Source organism: Carettochelys insculpta, chromosome 7 (genome assembly GCF_033958435.1).
Source record: "Carettochelys insculpta isolate YL-2023 chromosome 7, ASM3395843v1, whole genome shotgun sequence".
NCBI lineage: Eukaryota > Metazoa > Chordata > Testudines > Carettochelyidae > Carettochelys > Carettochelys insculpta.
The window spans coordinates 5,597,644-5,620,839 of record NC_134143.1 but is presented as its reverse complement, the minus strand read 5'-3'; the positions used below and the strand labels follow the sequence as shown (position 1 = coordinate 5,620,839).

The 23,196-nt window shown below is 48.9% G+C and overlaps 2 protein-coding genes across 6 annotated transcripts in view; both read left to right on the top strand.

Moving 5' to 3' along the window:
* The first annotated feature begins 6,320 nt into the window (after nucleotides 1-6,320).
* On the top strand, nucleotides 6,321-12,380 carry NDUFB8 (NADH:ubiquinone oxidoreductase subunit B8). The gene is made up of 5 exons (XM_074999456.1): nucleotides 6,321-6,451; nucleotides 7,011-7,137; nucleotides 8,446-8,545; nucleotides 11,586-11,741; nucleotides 12,157-12,380. Exons 1-5 carry the CDS (start codon nucleotides 6,361-6,363, stop codon nucleotides 12,247-12,249), a joined length of 567 nt encoding a protein of 188 aa, XP_074855557.1. The 5' UTR covers nucleotides 6,321-6,360; the 3' UTR covers nucleotides 12,250-12,380.
* Nucleotides 12,381-16,062: 3,682 nt separating this feature from the next.
* SEC31B (SEC31 homolog B, COPII coat complex component) overlaps nucleotides 16,063-23,196 on the top strand; it is a 38,350-nt gene continuing 31,216 nt past the window's right edge. For 3 of the 5 annotated variants that reach the window (XM_074999788.1, XM_074999787.1, XM_074999783.1), the window contains exons 1-2: nucleotides 16,178-16,483; nucleotides 21,796-21,885. In XM_074999788.1, the coding sequence (XP_074855889.1) occupies nucleotides 21,807-21,885 (79 nt within the window). In that variant the 5' untranslated portion in view covers nucleotides 16,178-16,483; nucleotides 21,796-21,806. Of the gene's footprint in view, nucleotides 16,116-16,177; nucleotides 16,484-18,046; nucleotides 18,065-21,795; nucleotides 21,886-23,196 lie in introns of those variants that run through there. The other 2 variants (XM_074999784.1, XM_074999786.1) reach the window with 2 other exon arrangements.

Genomic DNA, 23,196 nt, shown 5'->3' with positions numbered 1-23,196 from the left:
CTTTCTCGTGCATTCTTGTGTTGTTTGCCTATATTCATCCTTTGTAGTTTTTCCTTCTTTCCATTTTTTATACAATCCCTTTTTTATTTTGACATCATGCAAATCTCCTGGTTAAGCCAAGGTGGTCTTTTTCCGTATTTTCTATCTTTCCTACACAGCGGGATAGCTTTCTTTTGGGCCCTTAATAATGTCCCTTTGAAAAACTGCCAACTCTCCTCAGCTGTTTTTCCCCTCAGTTTTGCTTCCCATGGGACCTTACCTACCAGCTCCCTGAGTTTACCAAAATCTGCCCTCCTGAAATCCATTATCTCTATTTTGCTGTTTTCTGTTCTACCTTTCCTTAGGATTGTGAACTCTATGATTTCATGATCACTTTCACCCACGCTGCCTTCCACCTTCAAGTTCTCTACCAATTCCTCCCTATTTGTTAAAATCAAATCTAAAACAGCTTCCCCCCGGTAGCTTTTTCAACTTTTTGGAATAAAAAATTGTCTCCAATACAATCCAAGAACTTACTGGATAGTCTGTGCCCCACTGTATTAGTTTCCCAGCATATATCTGGATAGTTGAAGTCTCCCATCACCACCAAATCTGCGGCCCTGCTTGACTTTGTTAGTTGTTTAACAAAAGCCTCATCCACCTCTTCCACCTGGCTAGGCGGCCTGTAGTAGACGCCTAGCAGGACATCACCCTTGTTTTTTACCCCTCTTAGTCTAACCCAGAGACTCTCAACACGTCCATCTCCTACGTCCATCTCCACCTCAGTCCAAGTGTGCACATTTTTAATATATAAGGCAACACCTCCCCCCTTTCTTCCCTGTCTATCCTTCCTAAGCAGCCTGTATCCTTCAATACCAACATTCCAATCATGTGTATTATCCCACCAAGTTTCTGTGATGCCAACGATGTCATAGTTATATTTATTTATTAGCACTTTCAGTTCTTCCTGCTTATTACCCAGACTTCTTGCATTTGTATACAGGCATCTAAGATATTGATTTGATCTTGCCTCCCTGTTTTGCCCTGACCCTCTTTTTACTCTGACATCGTTGCCCTTGCTGCCTCCCATTTCTGACCCATCGCCCAGGTTTCCATGTTCTCCACTTACCTGTGGGCTTTGCTCCCCTGCCCCCGTCAAACCTAGTTTAAAGCCCTCCTCACTAGGTTAGCCAGTCTGTGTCCAAATATGGTCTTTCCCCTCCTTGAAAGGTGAACACCATCCCTGCCCATCAGTCCTTCCTGGAATAGCATCCTGTGGTCAAGGAAGCTAAAGCCTTCCTGGTGACACCATCTTCGAAGCCAGGCATTCACCTCTAGAATAAATGGACATAAATCAGACATCAGGAACGGTAATGTACAGAAGCCTGTGGGGGAACACCTCAATCTCCCTGGACACTCAGTGGCACATTTAAGGGTGACAGTCCTGAAACAAAGAAATTTCAAAAATCAAATGGAGAGAGAAATCTCTGAGCTGCAATTTATTTGCAAATTTGACTCCATTAACCATGCACTAAACAGAGACTGGGAGTGGCTTGCAGCTTACAAAGGCAGTTTCTGTGCCCTGGGTGTTAATATCTCCCCATTAGACTCTGACAAAGGCTCACATCCCCCTGTCTGATCTGACTTATTTTTTCCTCTTTTGATAAGTACTATTGATACAGGGCCATTTCCACCTTGCTGAATAGACCTTGTCAGCTCTGGCCCTCCCTCTTACTGGGACCCCACTCTTTAAATACCCCTCTGAAACCACCCACCCCACTCATGCATCTGATGAAATGGGTCTTTCCCCACGAAAGCTTATGCTCCAAAATATCTGTGAGTCTATAAGGTGCCACAAGACTTCTTGTTGTTCTCGAAGCTACAGACTAACACGGCGACCTCACTGATACCTGTCAGGGTCGTTAAGTACTGGAATAAATTGCCTAGGGAAGTTGGGAAATTTCCATCATGGTAGACTTCAAAGAGCAGGTTAGACTAACACCTCGTGCTTGGTGCTATGGTTCTTGGTCCTGCCGTGAGGGCAGGGGACCGGATTTGACTACCTCCCAGGGGCCCTTCCAGTTCTAGAATTCTATGATTCCGACGCTGCAGGACTGTGCTGTACCAGGAACGTGGGGGACGTTTTTTGTAGCTTGCATTCTGGAAGAGCTATCCCAAAAGTGGCCTTAATCAAGGCAGGCACAGTGATGAGGGCTGGTCTAGTTTTCCGTATGACCTGCCTGTGAATGTGTGTCTCTTACTGGTGTGATTCTTTCTCTGTCCCATAGCGCTGCCCATACGCTAGCCCGTCCCCTACATCACACAGGATTAGGATTGGAGTTGGGGTTCCCTCCAATTTTTTGCATCCAGACATGTGCGGATGCGCACCACCAGTAGAAACACACGCTGCCAGCTGTGGGTGACTGTGAGTGCTTTGCTAATCAACTGCACAGCACGTGAATCTCTCCTGGACAGCCATCCAAGCTGTCGGCTCAAAGGGACCACTGGTTGTCGTGTGGCATTTGGGAGAGCAGAGGGACATCAGGGTGCCCCAGCTCCTGGAGAGAGACAGGCATCACTGCCAGGCTAAGAGGACAAGGCTGCGAGATGCTTGTCAGCCAGGCATGGCCCAGAAGCACACGAGAGAGCTGCAGTGCAGTGCATCCAACGAGAGCTGGCAGGTCACCCACACCTAACTTCCTCTTCTCCTTGGCCTCTGAGGACAGGACAAGGAGCAAGGGGCTTAAACTGCAGCAAGGGAGGTTTAGGCTGGAGATGAGGAAAAACCTCCTAACTGTCAGGGTGGTTAAAGCCTTTGGTGGGGAAAGAACAGGTTAGGAGCTATCTAAAAAGCCTAAATGTACATAAATCGATGGGCCCGGACCTGATTCATCCTAGGGTTCCGAGGGAGTTGGCATATGTTGTTGACGAGCCCTTGGCCGTTATATTTGAAAAGTCGTGGAGATTGGGAGAGATCCCGGATGACTGGAAAAAGGCAAATGTAGTGCCCATTTTAAAAAAGGGAAGAAAGATGATCCGGGGAACTATAGGCCAGTCAGTCTTACATCAGTCCCTGGAAAAATCATGGAGGGATTCCTCAAGGAAGTCATTTTGAGGCACTTGGAAGAGGGGAGAGTGATCAGGAATATAGCCATAGGCATCCTTCAGTCTGCATAGACTATGGATCGTGCCCTTTATAGTTTCAATTGAGGACTTCATTTACAGCGTCTATTGTGACTATGAAGACCCACACGAGAGTGACAGTCCTTGCTGCATCTCTTGCAGATGTGGTGGGTGTCTGGCAAGTCCTTATTGTGCTTTCTGTGCGCTCGCTTCTCCTCTGCTAGCTGTCTGATCTTCATCTCGCCCTTCTGCAGGCCCTTGTGTAACCCCTGCCTCCATCTGCTGCGGTCGTCTGCTAGTTCTTCCCAGTTGTCCAGCTCGATGTCTACCTCTCTGAGGTCTCTCTTGCAGACATCGTTGTAGCACAACTGGGGGCGACCGGGAGGTCTTTTGCCAGAGGCTAGCTCACCATACAGGATGTCTTTTGGAATCCTTCCGTCATTCATCCTGTGGACGTGGCCAAGCCAGCGGAGCCAACGCTGCCTGAGGAGGGTGTGCATGGCTGGGATTCCATCTTGCTCGAGGACGGCGGTGTTGGTCACTCTGTCCTTCCATGATATTCCAAGGATGCGCCTGAGGCAACGCAAGTGGAAGACGTTCAGCCTCTTTTCCTGGCGGGCATAGAGGGTTCAAGTCTCGCTGCCATAAAGGAGGGTGCTGAGGATGCACGCTCTGTAGACTTGCATTTTGGTGTGAGTGTACAGCTTGTTGTTATTCCACACTCTCTTGCTGAGTCTGGACAGAGTTGTGGCCACTTTTCCGATCCTCCTATTTAGCTCAGTGTCCAACGACAGGGTGTCAGTGATGGTGGACCCAAGGTAAACGAACTCGTGGACGACCTCTAACATATAGTTGTCAATGCTGATTGATGGGGATTCAGCAACATCCTGACCGAGTACGTTTGTCTTCTTTAGGCTGATGGTAAGCCCAAAGTCCTTGCACGCTTTGGAGAACTGATCTAGCCGTTTTTGAAGCTGGTCTTCTGTGTGAGACACTACAGCAGCATCGTCTGCGAACAGCATGTCTCTGATGAGGACTTCCCGCACCTTAGCTTTCAGCCTTGCAAGATTAAACAGTTTCCCATCAGATCTTGTGTGCAGCAAGATGCCCTCTGTTGAAGATCCAAAGGCATGCTTCAGGAGGAGTGCGAAGAAGATCCTGAACAATGTCGGAGCAAGCACACATCCTTGTTTGACGCCGCTCCTGATTCTGAAAGCATCCGATAATGCACCGTCGTATTGGATGGTTCCTCTCATGTCTTCGTGGAATGACTGCATCATCTTGAGTAACTGTGGAGGACAGCCTATCTTGTGGAGCAGTTTCAACAGACCATCCCTGCTGACCAAGTCAAAGGCCTTGGTCAGGTCAATGAAGGCTATGTAGAGTGGCTTCCTCTGCTCCCTGCACTTCTCCTGCAGCTGCCTTAGAGAGAAGACAATGTCAACGGTAGACCTCTCTGCACGGAATCCGCACTGTGATTCGGGGTACACCCTCTCAGCAATCTTCTGGAGTCTGCCAAGGATGACGCGAGCGAACAGTTTACCAGTGACGCTTAGGAGGGAGATTCCATAGTAGTTGTTGCAGTCGCTTCTGTCTCCTTTGTTCTTATACAACGTTACAATGTTAGAATAGTCAGCATGGATTCATGAAGGGCAAGTCATGCCTGACCAATCTGATTAGTTTCTACAATAAGATAACTGGCTCTGTGGATAGGGGAAAATCAGTGGATGTGATTTATCTGGACTTTAGCAAAGCTTTTGATACGGTCTCCCACAATATTCTTGTCAGGAAGTTAAAGGAATGTGGACTGGATAAATGGACAGCAAGATGGATAGAAAGCTGGCTAGAAGGTCGGGCCCAGAGGGTAGTGATCAACGGCTCGATGTTGGGATGGTGGTCACTTTCAAGGTTCGGTTCTGGGTCCTGTTCTGTTCAACATATTTATGAATGACCTGGATGAGGGATTGGATTGCACCCTCAGCAAGTTTGCGGATGACACTAACCTAGGGGGAGAGGTAGATATGCTGGAGGGTAGGGACAGGGTCCAGGGTGACTTAGACAAATTGGAAGACTGGGCTGCAAGAAATCTGATGAGGTTCAACAAGGGCAAGTGCAGAGTCCTGCACTTGGGCCTGAAGAATCCCAAACATTGTTACAGGCTGGGGTCCAACTGGCTCGGTAGTAGTTCTGCAGAAAAGGACGTGGGAGTTGTAGTGGACGAGAAGCTGGACATGAGTCAACAGTGTGCCGTTGTAGCCAAGAGAGCTAATGGCCTATTAGGTTGCATCAAGAGGAGCGTTACCAGTAGATCCAAAGAAGTGATTGTTCCTCTTTATTCAGCTTTGGTGAGGCTGCATCTGGAGTACTGTGTCCAGTTCTGGGCCCCCATTTATAGGAAGGATGCGGACACCCTGGAGAGGGTCCAGTGGAGGGCGACCAAAATAATCAGGGGGCTGGAGCATATGACTTATGAAGAAAGGGTGAGGGAATTGGGACTGTTTAGTCTGCAGAAGAGAAGGCTGAAGGGGGATTTGATAACAGCCTTCAACTTACTGAAGGGAGGCTGCAAAGAGGCTGGAGAGAGGCTGTTCACAGTGGTCCCGGATGGCAGAACACAGAACAATGGTCTCAAGTTGCGGCTGGGAAGGTCCAGGTTGAACATTAGGAAAAACTTTTTCGCTAGGAGGGTGGTGAAGCATTGGAATGGTCTCCCCAGGGAAGTGGTGGGGTCTCCATCCCTGGAGGTGTTTAAGTCTCGCCTCAACAGAACCCTGGCTGGGCTGATCTGATGGGTTCGGTCCTGCCTAGGGCAGGGGGCTGGACTCGATGGCTTTATTAGGTCTCTTCCAGCCCTATTGTTCTCTGAGTCTATGAAATTGCCGGGGCGGCTGTGGGATCCCTGTGGCTGGAGGGATTCCAGAGCAGGTGAGACAGACCCTGTCGGGGGTGGTCCGCTCTGGAGGGTGCTGGGACCCGCCAAGAGGGCCGGGCCCTGCAGTCGGGGCCCTCTCGAGTCCCCTCCAGTCTCGTGCTCTGTGTCCCTGGGTCTGTAGCGCTCCGAGGCCCGCACCGAGCCCCCGGCCTCCGGCCACCCGCTCCCGCACCAGCCGGACCTCACCCCGCGCCCACGTGGCTCGCCCCACCCCCTCTCCAGCCCTCTGGCCCCGCCCCTTCACCTCGCCGCCCCGCCCCTGCGTTCTTCTGACCCGGCCCGGCCGCCGTCCTTGACGCCTGCGCAGTGCGCGTGGAGGGGAGGTGATGGCGGTGGCGCTCCGGGCCCGCTGGTTGCGGGGGGCGGCCCTGCTTCGGGCGGCGGGGAGCCGGGCCGCCCCGCTGGGGGCGCGAGCAGGTCAGCGAGCGAGCGAGCGACGGGCGCCTCAGTCCCCGAGGGGGCCGTGTCCTTGGGGGTCTGCGGTGGGGGGCGGGGCTCTGGGGACCCTGGGCTGTGGGCCTCCGCGGGGCGGGGCGGGGCTTTGAGCACCTCGAGTGGAGGGGCCCTGTGGGGGCGGGGCTCTGGGGGTGCCGGGGGGCGGGGCTTTGGGCACCCCGAGTGGAGGGGCCCTGTGGGGGCGGGGCTGTGGGGGTCCCGGGGAGAGGGGCTTTGGGCACCCCGAGTGGAGGGGCCCTGTGGGGGTGGGGCTCCGGGGGTACCAACGCTGGTTTTTCTAGATCCCTGGATTCTTGTTAGTGATTCAGTAATGGCAGAATTGGGTAAGGAGACGGATCTGTGCCCCTCCCCCCCCACACCTGGTTTCCTGTCTCCGATGCCTTGGTGCAGATAAGTTGCACCCTAACCTGGGGTGAGTGACCCTGTGAAACAGGCCCTTCTTTCACTGTCTGCCATGTTTCCGGGTGTCCTGTTATGTATAGATTGCCAGAGAACTCTGACTTGTGTTTTCTGCCTTCAGCTTCTGGCTTGCCCAAGGAGTTGATGCCTGGACCTTACCCCAAGACCCCAGAGGAACGAGCAGCTGCTGCTAAGAAATACAACATGAGAGTGGAGGACTATGAGCCATATCCAGATGATGGCATGGGGTGAGCTGTATAAGATTACTGGACCCTTGCAGAAAAGCAAAAGCAGATAGCAGCTGGTGTCAGGCTGCAGGGAGGATCTGTTTATTTAATGGTGTATAAAACATAGCTGAAGTTTAATTTCAGCAAAATTAAAACATTTTGGGCTTGTCTACACTACCTCTCTAGTTCGAAGGGAGGATGGTAAGTCAGACGTTGGGAGTTTATTAATGAAGTGCTGTGGTGCATATGTAGCGTTTCATTAAGCAAATCCCGCCCCCCCCAGTGGCAACTCCGAAGTTTAAAACTTTGACGTGCCGGCTCACATGTAGCTGCTACTCGCCCACCGGTTTTTCGAAGTGCCTGGGGTACTTCAAAGTCCCTTTACTCCTCAAAACTTCGAAGTACCGGCGGGTGAGCCGTGACTATAGGCAAGCCAGCACTTAGAAGTTTAACACTTTGGAGTTGCAGCGAGGGGGAATTTGCTTAATGAAGTGCCGCGTATGCACCGCAGCACTTCATTAATAAACTTCCAACACCCTGCTTACCATCCTCCCTTCAAAGTAGGGAGGTAGGGTGGACAAGCCCTTCATGTACTTCTCAACACTCCAAAAAGGTAGTGATCTCTAAAAGGTTAAATAGGAACAAGTCACTGTAGCTGAGTGCATAGCACAGTGAGAGTAGAGGATAGTGTGGAGAATGAAATGTTAGGAAGGATGGTTACCTAGTCAGTGGACTGGGGCTCTGAAGATCTCGGTTTAATTCCAGGCTTTGCCACAGACTGTGGCCTAAAGCAAGTCATTCTCCATGCCTTAGTTCCCAGTCTGTGAAATGGGGATACTATGCCCTTTCTTGCAGGGGTCTTGCTTGGTTAAATTAACATTTGTGGGGTGCTCAGTTATTATGACACTAGGGGCACACATACCTGGAGTATGTCATTAATGGCGATCCAACTGTAAAAATGCCTTTTAAGTGAAATGCTTTCAGAGGCATTTACATGTTGGGGGAGGGATGGCTTGAGGTAGTCACAAGGAGAGAGGAAGAGAAACTGGTCGTATTCCAGTAGCACTTGCAGTTCATTTATATAAAGACAAAATAACTAAACAAAACAAAGGAAGAAGCTACACCAAATAAGCAAAGACATCAGTGTGAAGGCAATCAATGCCATGTGAGTTAAGGTGTGGTTTTTAAAATGTATTTACAATAGTTTCAAAAGCTACTGTAGGTAGGTACCTTTCTCTTAGTCCATTTTAGTAGATTTTCCGAATGCTCTGCACCATGCCGCACAGTAGATGTAACTAATTTTGTTTCTTATTTGTATGTTTCCAATAGGTATGGTGATTATCCCAAACTTCCTGAGAAATCTAATTGTGAGAGAGACCCCTGGTATCAATGGGACTATCCAGGTCTAAGACAAAACTGGGGAGAGACGGTAGGCATTGTGGATCTTCTTGCTTCTGACTTTCTATTTCAGTGCTGTTTCTACTCAGGATTAAGATTCAGCTAGAATATTTATGGAATGCTTCACAACCTCACTCCTTTGTGTCTGAAAGAAATCTAGGTAAATTACTATTCTGCCCCCTCCTTGCTCCCAAAAATAGGCCAAATATATTTTGCAGGATTCATGCAGGTGAGAGAAGGCCTCTACTGTCTTAAGGCTTCATGCGTGCTTACCACAAGGAATGCTGAAGTATCTTCCTTAGTAAGAAGAAAGGCTGAGTCAGCCACGCTGGGATTTGAACATGTATCTGTGAGCCTAATGGCTTCTGATCTGATATCTGTGCCACTAAACTATCCTTTCTGCTTGATCACAGAGATTCGAGTCCCCTTAGTCCAGTGAGTACAGCCACTGCTGTCTCTGGTTCTGGTTCTGAGGTGGTTTAGTTGTACTCAGAGTACTACATGGGATATTTTCAGGGGGGATAAGGCAAAACACCACGTTTATTGGTACTGCATATATAACAATCACTGCTTTATCATATGCTTACGATATGTTACTCTCATGCACTCACACACAAGCACACTCCATCTTGTTGTTACCAACTAGTTGCTCCTCCTGACTTCACTGATCAGGTGAGTTTAGATGGGGTAGGGGTGGAGCTGGGTTTCTGCCGGCCCAAATTGATGTTGACAAGACCAGATCAGGGTCCCCCTGCAAGACACCTTAGATTTATAGTGGCCTGCCTGCCTGCCTCATGCAAATCTACACCAGTCATCTCATTCATATGCAAAACCTTTGCACTTGTGGCTGTCAGTCATCCCTGTGCCGCCTTCTGGGCGCTGCCTCAACGCTGCCCATTCATCTTCAAAGGTAGCCTTTTGAATCTGTTTCCAAAAGAAGGTGCTTGCTTTTGACTCCCAATGTCCTCAATATGTCTAATATTCCCTGCTTGACAGGTCTCTACTGTCCTGGGACCTGGTCTTACGCCCCTCTCCAAATGTTGCAGCTGTTCAGAAGTGCTTGCCTTCTGTGAGACTCTCAGATCTCATTCATTCAATAGGGCAATCAATTAAGTGAAAGGGGAGAGATCTATTACCAAAGACGTAATACAGAATTCTGTGTATTTCTAGAAAAAGACTTAATACAAAGTTAATAAGAAAATGATGCAGGGATTAAAAGGTTTCTGTGTAAAAAGACTCAATGTAAGGTTATAACCAAATGGTATAGAAAATTAATAGAAGGTTATAAGAAGATCATACAGAGGTTTATTTACAGTTTTTTTTCAGTAGTGGTAAGTACTAAGTGCCCTTTTCGTAGAAACTGTTTGGAAGTTCCTTTCTGACACTAAAAAAGTAGATTTACCAAGAGTCAATTCCAAATGATGAATAACTCTTTCTGGTAACAGAATGTGGGGTTTCTGTAAGTGATTGAAACAGAACCATGATTATTTCATTTGGTTGGTGACATGAGCTGTCCCTTAACAATAGAAGTAAAGAGAAAATAAGCTTTTGTGTGTACATTGGGGATTCCAAAGTGCCTGGTTGAAACAATTGACTATAATGGAGGGAAGAGCAAAAACTCAAGCTAATGTTTGGTCCTTGTAGCAATGCTACATCTTGAGTTTATGGTGAGTTGTTAAAACTGCCATCTTTACTTGTCAAAGAGGGTTTGGAATGGTGAGAATCTGGCTCCCCTGGCGTTAGCTGAAACAGCTATGCGGTCAGGCCCATTGTCAGCCACCATCTGAAGGAATGAACTGCAAAAGTAAAGACAGGAATGTGATCAAAAACATTGAGTTGTCTGCATTCTGGTTGTGTTCTGCCTACCTGCTCATGTGTAAGATGCTTGACTTCTAGTTTCTGGGTTAAAGTCCCTATGAATGAGAAGCTTAAATGTGATTCTGTTCAAACAAGTATATTCAACCTGTGGAGGTGATAGGGCGAGAGGCAATTTGATAGCAGCCTTCAACTTCCTGAAGTGGAGCTCTAAAGAGAATGGAGCCAGCCTATTCTCAGTAGTGACAGATGGTAGAACAAGGAACAATGAGGGTAGTCTAGGTTGGATATTAGGACAAACTGTTTCACTGTGAGAGTGGTGAAGCACTGGAATTTGTTACATAGAGAGGTGGTGGAATCTCCATCCCTAGAGGTTTTAAAGTCCTGGCTGGGAGGATTTAGTTGGGGTTGGTCCTGCTTTGGCTATGGGCTGGACTGGACGATCTCCTGAGGTCTCTTCCAGCCCTTAGGTTCTACGATTCTATAAATTCCATCCTTGTGATTTTGTTTTTGGTGTTCTAATTCCACTCATTGTGGGATTCTCAGTTGCTAGAAACTCTCCACAAACTATTGTGTTAATTCCTGCTGTGTCTTTTGAGAGGCAGCATGACAACAAAAGAGGTTCTGAGATGCAGTTATAATGGTTGTAGGTGGACAAATGTGGGTTCCTGGTGTTTTTTAAAAATAAACAAACATGAAGTACAGGTTTGACCTCCCTGGTTGAGCACCCTTGGAATCTGAGTGGTCCTGAACCAGGAGAAGTGAGAGCTCCCCTGCTGGCTTGCTGGGCTCTGCTCCCTCCTGCGGCTACTTGGCCCTGGCCCCTGCTCCATGCCCCAGCTTGGGACCTCCCACTTTCCCAACTGGCCCAGGGCTGAGCACCAGCTCTCTTGCCAGCCTGGTGCCATCCACTTTCCCAGATGGCCAGAGCCCAGGCTGCTGCTCAACTGGCTTGCCCACCCTCCCTCCCAGCCACCGAGGCACACTGGTCCCACAACATCCATGGTCCTGAGAGAGTCCCAGATTTCAGAGGTACAACCTGTTATGTTATGCAGTTGTGTGAGGTGAAAGCTTGTTCTGCCCTGGCCCTCCATGACCTTACACAAGTTACTCTGTAGAACGGGGTTAAAACTTCCCTTCTGGTAGCATTGTGATGCCTAATGTCTGCAAAGTGCCTCAAGTTTCTGAGCTGAAGAGCCAGAGATAGCAGAGTGCTACTGGAATAATCTAACTCAGCTTCTTTCTGTATTCTTTAGCTGCACTGGCACTTTGACATGTTTCTCCGGACCCGTGTTGACACATCCCCCACTGCGGTATCCTGGAATACAATGCGCAGACACTTTTTCCTCTTTCTTGGTTTCATGCTGGTTATGTTTTATCTGGGAGAAAAGTACCCATCCTACATGCCTGTGGTAAGTAATGAAGTGGGGCACAGGGAAGAGATCTCCAAAGAATTATTACTGCATGCTGCTGCCCGATGCCCAGAGCAGTGTCCTATTGCAGTGAACCCCCCACTGCGCCAGTGGTGTGGCTTTGGATTAGTCACTCAGGCCTGGGTCCTCACACATTTTTAGGCACACAACTCCTGTGGAAGTCAATGAGAATTAGCTGCTAAAATACCCTTTGAGGCCATTGGCCGTAGCACCTCAGTGCCATAGTGTCCCAGCTGTTATAGTGGGAGAACATTTGCTACATACTGGTGCTGAGTATTGCACAGTGAATTGAAGACACAGAACATTGTGAGCGTGAAATATTTGCCTGCAGATTTTTGAAGTTACTTGTTTGAATGTGCTGAGTTTTCCACTTCACGGCTGTGTTCCTCCCCAGGGACCGAAGCAGTATCCGTACAATAACCTGTACTTGGAGCGAGGGGGTGATCCCAGCCAAGAGCCCCCAGAGGTGAAGAACTATGAAATCTGAAAGACGCACGGAAAGATAGCTCCTCTCCTGGGACACTTAGTGGGGGTCCTCCATAGTGTTCACCACAACATGCACTAACCACTTGTTTCCTTAGACAGTTACTCTTAATGAAATATATTGTGAAAACTCTGGTGGTGGATTTTTTTTTCTTTGAAGAAGTTATAGTGGTTCTACCATTGTCTCTGAGCAGGGGCAGAATTCCCTTGTGTATGGGATGGTACTTCGGGAAGAAGTATGGAACTGTTGAGCCTTATGAATCTGTATAACATGCACCCTGGAATTCTTGATTTTTTTTTATTTGTATAGGCAACAGTGCCAGCTACCACGGTTGTCCTGGCAGTTGCTGGAGGAGAAAGTAAAACAGAATTCTACTATGTGTTCAAAGATACACAGCTCCTTTGGGTTATTCAACTCTGCAGTGCCACCATCCATACTATGAAAAGATCAGTAACTGGTTTAAAAAAAACATAGGAATAAATGATCGATTCCCTCCCCGCCCCCCCCCCACACACACACAGTGGGGAGAAGTAAACGGAGGGGTCCTCCCCGGGACATGTGTTAATCTATGACTCTGTTGATCATCTGGAAAAGGCGTGAAACAATGAGTGGGCAACATTTGTAGGCAATATTGAATGATTCAAGATGGGTGAGGCCAAAGCAAACTGTGAATACAGGGATAACCTTAAACTGAGTTCTGGGACAGCATGATGGCGGATGAAGTTGAGTATTGATAAGTTTTCCAGTGTGTGTTACTTTATATTTAATTCCAACTCAATATATAAAATTAATAGTCTAAATTAGCTGTTGCCATTCAAGAAGGGGGATCATTTTGGATAGTTCTCTGAATGTTTTGCTCAGGAGCAGTCAAAAAAAATCTTACAAAGTTAAGAGCTGTTAGCAAGGGGCTAGTTAAGACAGAAAATATAGCACCATTATTTAAATTCATAGTATTCCTACACCTTAAATACTGCATAAAGTTCTGGTTGTCCTATCTCAAGATATATATCATGGAAAATGTACAGAGAAGGACAGTGAAAATGGAGTCTGGAACAGCTTCCACAGGAAGAGGTATTTAGAAAGACTGGGCCTATTTATCTTAGAAGAGAGGTGACAGGGATGTCAAGAAGTTCATGGAATGATGAATGGGAAGTGGGGTGGAGGGTGGAGAGGAGAATATAAGGAAGTGTTATTTCATCCTTTACATAACACAGGAACCCAGATTTTCCCAATTGTATTAATAGGCAGCAGGTTTAAAACAAATACAGCGAAATACTTCTTCACCCAACATATAATCAACATGTGGAACTCATTGCCAGGGCATGTTATATGAAGGCCAAAAGCATAACTAAGTTAAAAAAAAATAGTAGATAAGCTCAGAGAGGCTGGGTTAGCTAACACCTAATAGCCAGGATGGTCTGTCCATGTCCTCATGTGCCAAATGTCCCTTAGCCTCTGACCGCGAGGAGTGGACAGTGGGCTGAACTGCTCATAGTTGCCATGCTCTGTTCATTCACTCCAAAGTGTCTGGCAGAGGCCACTGTTGGCAGAAAGGCTAGTGGCCTAGAGCAATGGTTCTCGACTGATTAATTCAATTAGCAACGCATTGCATGGTCTACATCTAAGGCTGCATGTTCCTGTGGGTGACGTGGACTGCAGCTGTGTGCTGCCTATGCCACAGTTGGAGACTCAAGAACGAGATAGAACGTTGCTCTGACCTAATGTGGACGTTGTTAGTTTGGAGTGTGGACCGCCTTCATTCCTTACATCCAGAAATAAATGGCTTCACTCCTTATTGATATGCTGCCACCTGACCGGAATAAGGGGATTTCGAAATATGCAGGGTCGTTTCAAAAAGGACCCCCGTGTAGCCACACCGAGCTGCGGGCGTTCGAAAGCGGCGCTTTCGAAGTGCCGCGGCCGGAAGAGTCCAAATGCTAATGAGGCACTGAATATTCACTTCAGTGCCTCATTAGTAATATTCAAAATGGCCATTAGCATGGCTATTTCAAAGATTCTTGGCTGTGTAGACACAGCCAAAATGTTAAATAAAATAACTGTTAAGAAGGAAAAGTTATAAGAACTAAAAATCAAATAGCCAGGAAAGAAGGATTCTCTCAAAGATAGGGGTTTACTTTCGAAAAGCGGCATCTACACTGGCTTTCTTCTTTCGAAAGAAGCTCGTTTGAAATTAGAATGTGCAAATGAGGGACCAAATATGCAAATTTACACCTCCTTTGCATACCACTTTTGAAAGAGGAAGGCAAGTGTAGACACACCCTTACAGTTTGAAAGGGTTACACTGAATGTTAGTGAGGGTGATCTGGGCTTTGCATCTCAACCCAAAGGCTGTCGCCACACTTGGCCAAAGCTTCTAAATGGCCATGAAATTGAATATTCAGTGCCTCGGTAGCATTACGACAGTTCTGGCCACAGCGCTTCGAAAGCGCCGCTTTCCAAAGCTTGCAGCTCGGCGCAGCTACATGGGGGTCCTTTTCAAAAGGACCCTGCGCTTTTCGAAATCCCCTTATTCCCCTCTGCTGAGAGGAGTAAGGGGATTTCAAAAGGTGTAGCGTTGAATATTGAATATTCAGCACCTCATTAGTAATCTTCAAAATGGCTAGTTGCATGGCCATTTCAAAGTTTTGGCCAAGTGTGGCCACAGCCAAAGAGTCTGAAGTGTAAACGTTGTATTCCGTCATCTCAGGGTTTTGGCACAGGCTTTGAGGCTGTAATCTGTTACTGCATCACCCAAAGAGCTTTTTCCCAGGAGAATTGCCTGTCCCTGTATTTTCATGGGCCCCTTCTGCTCTGGTAATGAGTTTTTGCATGATCATAGAGTCCAGCTGCAATATCACAAAAAGCTAATTTTAATGGATTAAGAAAAACCAAAGGCTTAACAGAATGACAGCATTTGCCTGATCTGTGGCTCAGAGCTATGTCTTGTCCTGCTCATGGGTACGGGGGAATGGCACCGAAAACCTCCATTTGCTCCAATACAGGAAATGGGGAAGTGATAATAACAAAACTCAACACAGGTTTGCTTCTGGACTTGGGCTCCAAGGTGCCTTATACCCCACTTTCTTAATTAAAGTATTACCTTGCTGTTTAAAAATAAACACAACCCCCCAAAAGCCACAGTAAATGTGAAGTCAGTGATTTGCCAGCCTGGCTTGCCGCAATGGTGCTGAGGTATCAGCTCTTCTGTGGCGTTAGGATCAGACGTAAATGATCACCACTGGGGTGAGCGTTACTAATCAGATGAATAATGGTGTCAGCGTGAGCAGAGGTGATGGGCTGTGGTCCCTAACAGGGATGCTGCAGTAGGGCTCCTGGACCCCCTGTTGCTAGGTGAGGTAGAAGAACTTCCCTACTTGAAGGCTTGCAGCCTGTGGGGACTGCAGCTGCGGTGAAACGGGGCCTATGCTCTGTTACCAAAGCCAAGTCCAAGGTTCCCCTTGGAGCTGAGCGGAGTCCGTGAACCCGGAGCAGAAGTGGCTGAGGCCCTGCTTGTGGCTGCGGTGCACCGGGGCGAGGACCGGTGCAGATGGGGGGTGAGTCTCTCGCTGGAGGCCGGGGTTGGGGGGGTCTTTGAGGAAGCGCCTAGCGGGACCCTGGGGTGCCTGGGCCAGCTGAAACCGCCTGGCAGAGCCAGCCCGGGGCCCGCCGCCGCCAGCAGGGGAGAGGCGGACTCCAGCCGGCAGCAGGGCTACGAGGCGTTGCGGGAGGGGAGCGGGGACACGCTGTGGGCGGGGCTACACTGCTCGGGGGGCGGGGCCAGACTGACAGGCCGGAGAGGCTGCGCGGGCGGAGCTCTTGGGGCTGCTGGCGGCCGCCGTAGCGCAGGGCGCCCGGGCTGCATAGTCACGGTAGGGACCGTACGGGAGCCGGTGAGGGCCGCCCCGCGTGTCCCTGGGCCGCCCCGGCGTGTGTGACAGCCCCCCCCCCCCAGCAGCCCGGGAGCCCCGCCGCGGGCAGCGAGAGGCGGCGCCGGGGAGTGGTCCCGGGGTCCCGTGCCTGTCCCCGAGCCGCGGGGAGCTCCGGAGGGGGCTGGGCGGAGGGCTTCGCTGCCAAGCGCCGACCGAGGGCCCTGGTGTGAAAACATCGCCCGCGTCGGTCCCGCCGGCGCTGGGCTGTGGGACCGGCCGTGCCGCCGGTGTCGCCAGGCGCTCGCCCACGCCCAGCTCCAGCGCGGGCTGCAGGGGTGCGATTCCCGGCGGGCAGTGACTGCACCCGGGTAGGTCTGCGTGGACCCTTACTGGGGCGCGCGGAGGCTTCCCCGGTGTGCCGGGTGGTGCAGCGGGAGCGGCGCCGGGTGCGCGCAGAGGGAGCGCCAGGAAACTCTGATTTCTGGCCGTCTACCGGGAAGTTAAAAAAAAAAAAAAGAAGCTTAAAAGCAAATCCAGGAGAACGAAGTGAATAACTGGGGGAAAGAGAAGCCCTAAGTGTCACCTAGTAGGTGGGGTATGGGACTGGCGCTCAGGAGAGCTGGGCTTAATTCCCAGCTCTTCCCTCGGTGCCTCGCTTCCCCTTCTGTAACCTGGAGCCGGTGGTACTTAACCTCCTCCGTGCAGCCCCCGAGATCTGAGATGAAATTTCCCATTTAAGAGGAAAGCGGTGTGTGTCCTCGGTGGGCGGTGTGAGATTTGGTGGGACAGGTCTATAGGACCCGGAGAAGTGGGTCTGCCCCATGAAAGCTCATCGCCTAATAAATTATTTTGTTAGTCTTTAAAGTGCTACATGACTGCTGGTTTGGTTTGTTTTTGTAGGCAGGAGTTCCACTTTAGCAATGCTGGGATTATAAAAGCAGGAGTTGTTTATTGAAGTGGGATTGGGAATGTTGTCAGGCCAGTTGTGTGTTCTGGTTGCTGTTACTACACTCGGTTATAGCTATTTATAATACCAGTAGTAGCTGGGTACCTGGGTACCCTTCAGCAATGTCTGTATGGTCCACCAACCATGGAGGAGACGAGCAAATGTTTTAATTTTGGCAGCTGGGTATTTTATTACAAAGTATTTTCACTTTCCTCTTGTCCCTGAGGGAAGGGATTCATCTAATCTGCTAGGCCTCGCTTCCCCCAATGCTAAACTACTGTTTCCTTTTAAAGATACTTTGCTACAGATTGTGCCGAGGAGAGGCTTCTAAGGGTGCTGAGACTCTGACCATCAATAGCAGCTGAGATTTGAAGCTACCTGAAGTCTGTCAACTGCTCCCCTCCTGCAAATAGTGTAGGAATTGGTGTGATTAGTTAAAGAGCTGTTGAGAGAACAGAAGCCTGAGCCATCTCCCTAACCTAAGGTGTCACTTCTAGGTAGAACACCAGATGGTGCACTCTCCCTGTGAATTCTGCTCAGTTTCACAGCTGCCAGGCTCCTCCTAAAGCTGCCAGAAGAGGTAGCTCAAAGACTGTGCCAGTACTTTGATGAGTGTTTTGGATACAGCATGCAGAAACGCCACGGAACTCTGAAGGCTCTTGGTTACTGACTATCCCTGACCTTTTCTAGCAATGTAAGGCTCAGAGTTGCGTTTTTGCCTTCAAGCCTGAGACAGTAGATTGGTGCCCTGAAAACTAATTCCTGTTGCAGAACAAGACATCGCTGTCCCCAAAAGTCCCCCTCCTCAGAGAATGAGCTGGTAACTCAGCCAAAGTAAAATAGAAGGTGCTTGGAGAGCCTGTGAAATTGTGCCCCCTTGACTGAATTGCTCTGATCCACCGTACTGAGTGTGGCTTTGCTAGGCTGACTCCGAACGTGATCGCGTAATTCCTCTGCTGGCCTGAGAACCAAGTTGCCCTGCTCTGAATTGGCTGCCTCTTCAGTAAGTGTGGACCAGGGCCTGTTTCTTAGTATCGCTCACAGCTGGCTAGTCTTTATGATGCACTCTCCTGTGTTGTTATTTACATGAATGTATCATCTGGGGGTTCAGTGGTGGCTTCATTTTGCTCTGGGTGTATACACAGAGCGGCCCTGGCCCCCAGGAGTTGATATCTAAGTATATTACATGAGATAACAAGTGGCTATAGACAGATGGGGGACTCAAGGAAGTTATGTAAACACTGACCCTCACCCTGGGTTGTGTGTTTTTCAGGCATCATGACCAAGCACCATTCTGAGGAGGGTTGTGAAGGTGGATAAGGCATTTGTTTTGAGGGTGTTTATGCATCAAACCTCCTAAGAATGTGAGGCAGCAGGAGGGAAAGCGCAAAGGGAAGCATAGGGGAAATCTAATAAGTGGGCAGTGCATTCTGGGGCTGGGGACTGGTCTCAGAGGAGCACCAGCCGCTCAGTCGTGAATGAAGGCTGATAGGAATGTCCAGTATGTTCGCCACTTGCCATGTGTGGCGACTAGGACACTGTTGTGGTGTCATAAAAGGGTGTCATAAAGGGTGAGGGAGGGAACTTGTTCTTCCTTGCCTCTGAGGATAGAACAAGAGACAATGGACTTAAATTGCAGCCGGGGAGGTTCAGGTTGGACATTAGGAAAAAGTTCCTCACTGTGAGGGTGATCAAACACTGGAACAAATTGCCAGGGGAGGTGGTAGAATCTCCATCACTGGAGATATTTAAGAAGAGATTAGAGAGATGGCTTTCAGGGATGGTCTAGAAAGTGCTTGGTCCTGCCGTGGGGGCAGGGGGCTGGACTCGATGGCCTCTTGAGTTCCCTTCCAGTGCTACTCTTCTATGATTCTATGGGAGTGGCCAACCTGTGACTCATGAGCCGCACACAGCTCCTGAGAGCCACACGCAGGGAGTGCCGTCCGTGTGTTCTACACACGCACCCCACTGCCTGGTGGGAGAAGCATGCAGTAACCCCAGCGGCTCTGGTGAATCACCAGCACTGAATTAGAAGTGGGGGGGTGGTCTGGGAGTACAGGGCTCTGGGGGAGGTAAAGGACATTTATTTAGATATAATATGTCTCCTATAGGGAAAGACAACTGATCTTTGAATTCCTACTGGACACCGCTGTCATAGGGAGAGTAGGGTTGAAGGGGAAGGGCCTTGAGAGTGAATGTCAGCAGTTTCTGTTTGCTGCCCTGCAAAAAGGGGCAGCCAGTGAAGGAGTTACGGAGGGGAGTGACCTAGGGCAATGATCCTTGCAGCAGCGTTGCCAACATAGGGCCAGGCTAACCAGTGCACTCTTCGGGGTGCTTCATCCTGCTGAGAGCAGAGAGTTTGGGATATGGACTGTCCGCCTCTTGGGCGTGGTCTCTCAGGGCAGGATGCAAGACCTTCCCCTGCCATACTCTGTGGCGCATATATCTTCCTGGCCAGATTCAAGCCAGGAACTTCCTTTACAGTTGATTTGTGCATCACTGCTCTAATTTAGATTGTAAGCCCATCCTAGCAGGGGCCTCCTTTGTGTTTGCCTGTTAAATGCCAGGCCACAAGAACCGATACAGGAACTGGGGGGACCTTGGAAACTTACCCACGTGCCACTCACCCCAGCTGCTTCCCTGGTTGTGGACGTTGGCCCTTGTCTTCTCTCTCTCCTGGTCATTGCTGCCCCCTTCCTCACCTTCCCAATGATCTTGTTCAAAGGAAAGAGGCATCCTGGCTGCCTTGGGTGGTTGTGTTTGGTAGTGGGGCTGGCGCTCCTTTGCTAGGCTGGAGACTGGGAGGCCCATGCGAACAGAACACTCCTGTATTGATTGCACCGAGGAAGCAGGAGCCAGCAAAGAGCCAGGAAAGGGGGCACGATCTCTGACATCAGTGTGGCCCCTGTGTTGGTATCTCTGCCTCCTGTTAGTGGCTGCTGTTTCCTTCACCCTCCTGTGCCAGAGGTAGGAGAAACTGAGCTGTCGGTTTACCTGCCTGTGGCTAGTACAGGGAGCTGACTATGAGAGCTGTTCCAGAGCCATGCCAGAGAGGAGCGTCTGGCAGAGAGCCTTACAGAGCCCAGAAGGGAAAGGGGCAGGACATGTGCTTCAGGGCATGAGAACAAACAAATTAACATATCCGCTTTGCCTGCTGCTGCTGGGTGGGGTCTTTCTACCCCAAGGCCTCTGCTCAGATCCCCTGGGCCTCTCAGAAATTAGAGTCATCTTAGCATGAGCTTGTCGGTAGATAAAATGAGCTTCACTAGATTCCACAGCAGATTACGCTAACAGCACTGAAGCAATTCTCTTCAAGCAGCCTGCTCTGTAATGGAGGGGAAGGAGTGTGGGGAGGTTCCTACTCCGTGGTGGGGAAGAGGGATGAGAAGGGTTCCAGACATGGGCTTGCTAGCTCCAAGTACTAGGAGGAGCCACCAAACTGACTGACTGATGTCTGTGTGCCGAGGCAGTGGCCCTGGTTACGCTCAGGGCAAACTAAGACTGGAAGCAGTTTCAAATCCAATGTTCCATACACTTTGACTGTCCAGGGGGCCTGGACCCCCGCCATCTGAGAAAGCGTTCTCTGTCATGGAAGGAGCCAGGAAGAACTATTCCGATCCTAGCTTGGCTAGGACAAACGTACAAATGCAGATGCTTCCTCTGTTTGGCCTGTGCTAATGAGTGCTACTGTGTCTGTTAAATAGAAATGTGCAATGGAGAAAAGATTGTAGAGGTCAAAGGCTCAGTCCTTACTGTGTCCCAATAGCACTGCAGTCAGTTTGGAATATTACTGTCTTACGTGTTTCACACTAGAGTCTAGTGCCATTTCTGAGGAAGCTTTATTCCCATTTTGCAAGCAGAGCCAACTCCTGTACTGAAATGCTGAGTGACTTGGCTGGGGTCGCTGCAGGAGTCATTGTCAGAGTGGGAACAGAACTCTGCGCTTCATGATTTTGAATCACTTGAGCATTTATTCACCTGTTCACACCTCCAGATCAACTGCTGGTAGTAAGCCTCACCCTTGCTGACTGAGCTAACCTTGTTATCCCCACCCTTGCTCTGGCTTATTGATACCTGGCCCTGCAGATTTCCGAGACCAGCATCTGATGAAGTGAGTCTGTGCTCACGAAAGCTCATGCTCAAAACTTTTCTGTTAGTCTATCAGGTGCCACAGGACCCTTCGTTGCTGCTTGAGCATTTATGTTCACCGTTAACAAACGAGCAGGATTCCAAGAGGCTTTCCCTTGGGGCCTTTGAATGGTAGGAGAGGGTGAATAACCTGCGTTAGCTAAATCAGCGAAGGTAGTAGTGTACTTTGTTCTGTTACACCACCTCTTTTCTGCGTTTTGAATTCTCCCTGCTCATTTTCACTGTGTGCTCACAGCCGTGGGAGTAGCTTAGTGTGGCTGTCTTTCTCTCGCCAAATGACACCACACCCAGGCTGAAGATTTAAAGACGTAACATAGACCCCTTTCCTATATCTGAGGGACCTCCATAATGATAGAAAGGGAAAGTTCAACCCCCAAAGTAAGAGTCACATCCTGGAACCTAGGGTTGATTTGGGTATTGTAAGGAATTTGCAAACACCCCACCTTGGCCCTGTTAAACTCAGCTCGCCTATCAGAATTTATTGCATCCTTTTGCAGGTAGGCAAGGAGACCTTTGTGGCCTGGTTGGTGAGTGTCCATGCTGATATTGTACGTGTGTGTTAACCCCCATGTAACTCTCTTCTAGAGTCCAGAAAAATGAAGCTAAAGGAAATTGAGCGAACAGCTGTTCAGGTGTGGAGCCCACCAAGCAACCACCCCATCTACCTAGCGACAGGTACAGCTGCCCCTAGCCAGGGGATTCACTTAATGAAGAGTGAGCCACACAGGTGGTGTAATCATCCACTATGTGCACAGAAGCAGAGCCTCTCAAATTCTTTCTGGAGCTGATTAAGGTGATACTGGGAAGATGAATATCAGGTTCTGTTTTTCTGAAAAGCATCTCGTGACTTTGACCGCCCAGTTTGAGATGTTGAAGGAGACTGCTTATTGGGGGTGAATTCTCAGCCCTTTCTGATCTAACATCTGAACAAGCCCATGTTACGTGTAGAACACCTTGACACTGGCCACTGTTGGAAAGCCAAGTACTGAGCTAGATGGACCATTGGTCTGACCCAGTATGGCTATATAAATTTAGACAGCTGTCCACTTTTTAAAAATGTAGTGCTACATATTTTAAAATGAGTTTGCTGTGACTAAATAAATGTTTCCAGTTATTCAGCATGATAGAGTGTTAAAAATCAGGTGCTTGCTTTTCACCAAGTATTTCTACTCACTTCACTCACTTTGGACCCTGAACCACAAACTAACCTTCCTTTCAATGTTGTCAGTTTCATTTCTGGGTCTTCTGACATTGTAGTGTTAGGAACCCAAAAGCAATCAAGTGAACGATTAATATTCGTAATGGAATTTCTGTTTGGGTTATTCAGCCCCCAAGCCTTAGGTTTCATTTGAACACTTACAAATGTCCCTTTAATAGCTGATTTGAAGAGTTTTCAAATTCCTGAGATTAGCAGTGGTGCAGGCTGGTGTGAAGGAGAAGCTGGTAACTTGATCAAAACAAAAAGCAGTCAAGTAGCACTTTAAAGACTAGCAAAATAGTTTATTGGGTGAGCTTTCGTGGGACAGACCCACTTCTGTCCCACGAAAGCTCACCCAATAAACTATTTTGCTAGCCTTTAAAGCGCTACTTGACTGCTTTTTGTTTTGACAGTGTATAGACGAGCACGGCTTCCTCTCTGTTATTGGTAACTTGATGTTACTAAGCAAACTGTCTTTCCAGTCTAGGGCAGTTCTTGGCTCCCATCTTGTCTTTTTGCCGACTTCCTTACACAAACTTTCTTCAGTTCTGGCAGTCAGGGACTCTTTCTTCACTACAGACCCAAGTATGTCCAGGCAACTGGCTTAAATTCAGTTGATTATAAGTATGCTTCCAGTTTGCAGTCTAGACTGATCCTTGGGTTTTGTAGCCAGACTACATCCATAGTCAGCCCGAGAGCACTGGCTGCAGTTCTTCTACTTCGTGAGCTACACAGTTTCATAGTTTGGACCACTTTTTGATAGTGTGACAGTGTCTAGGGCCCTGCTG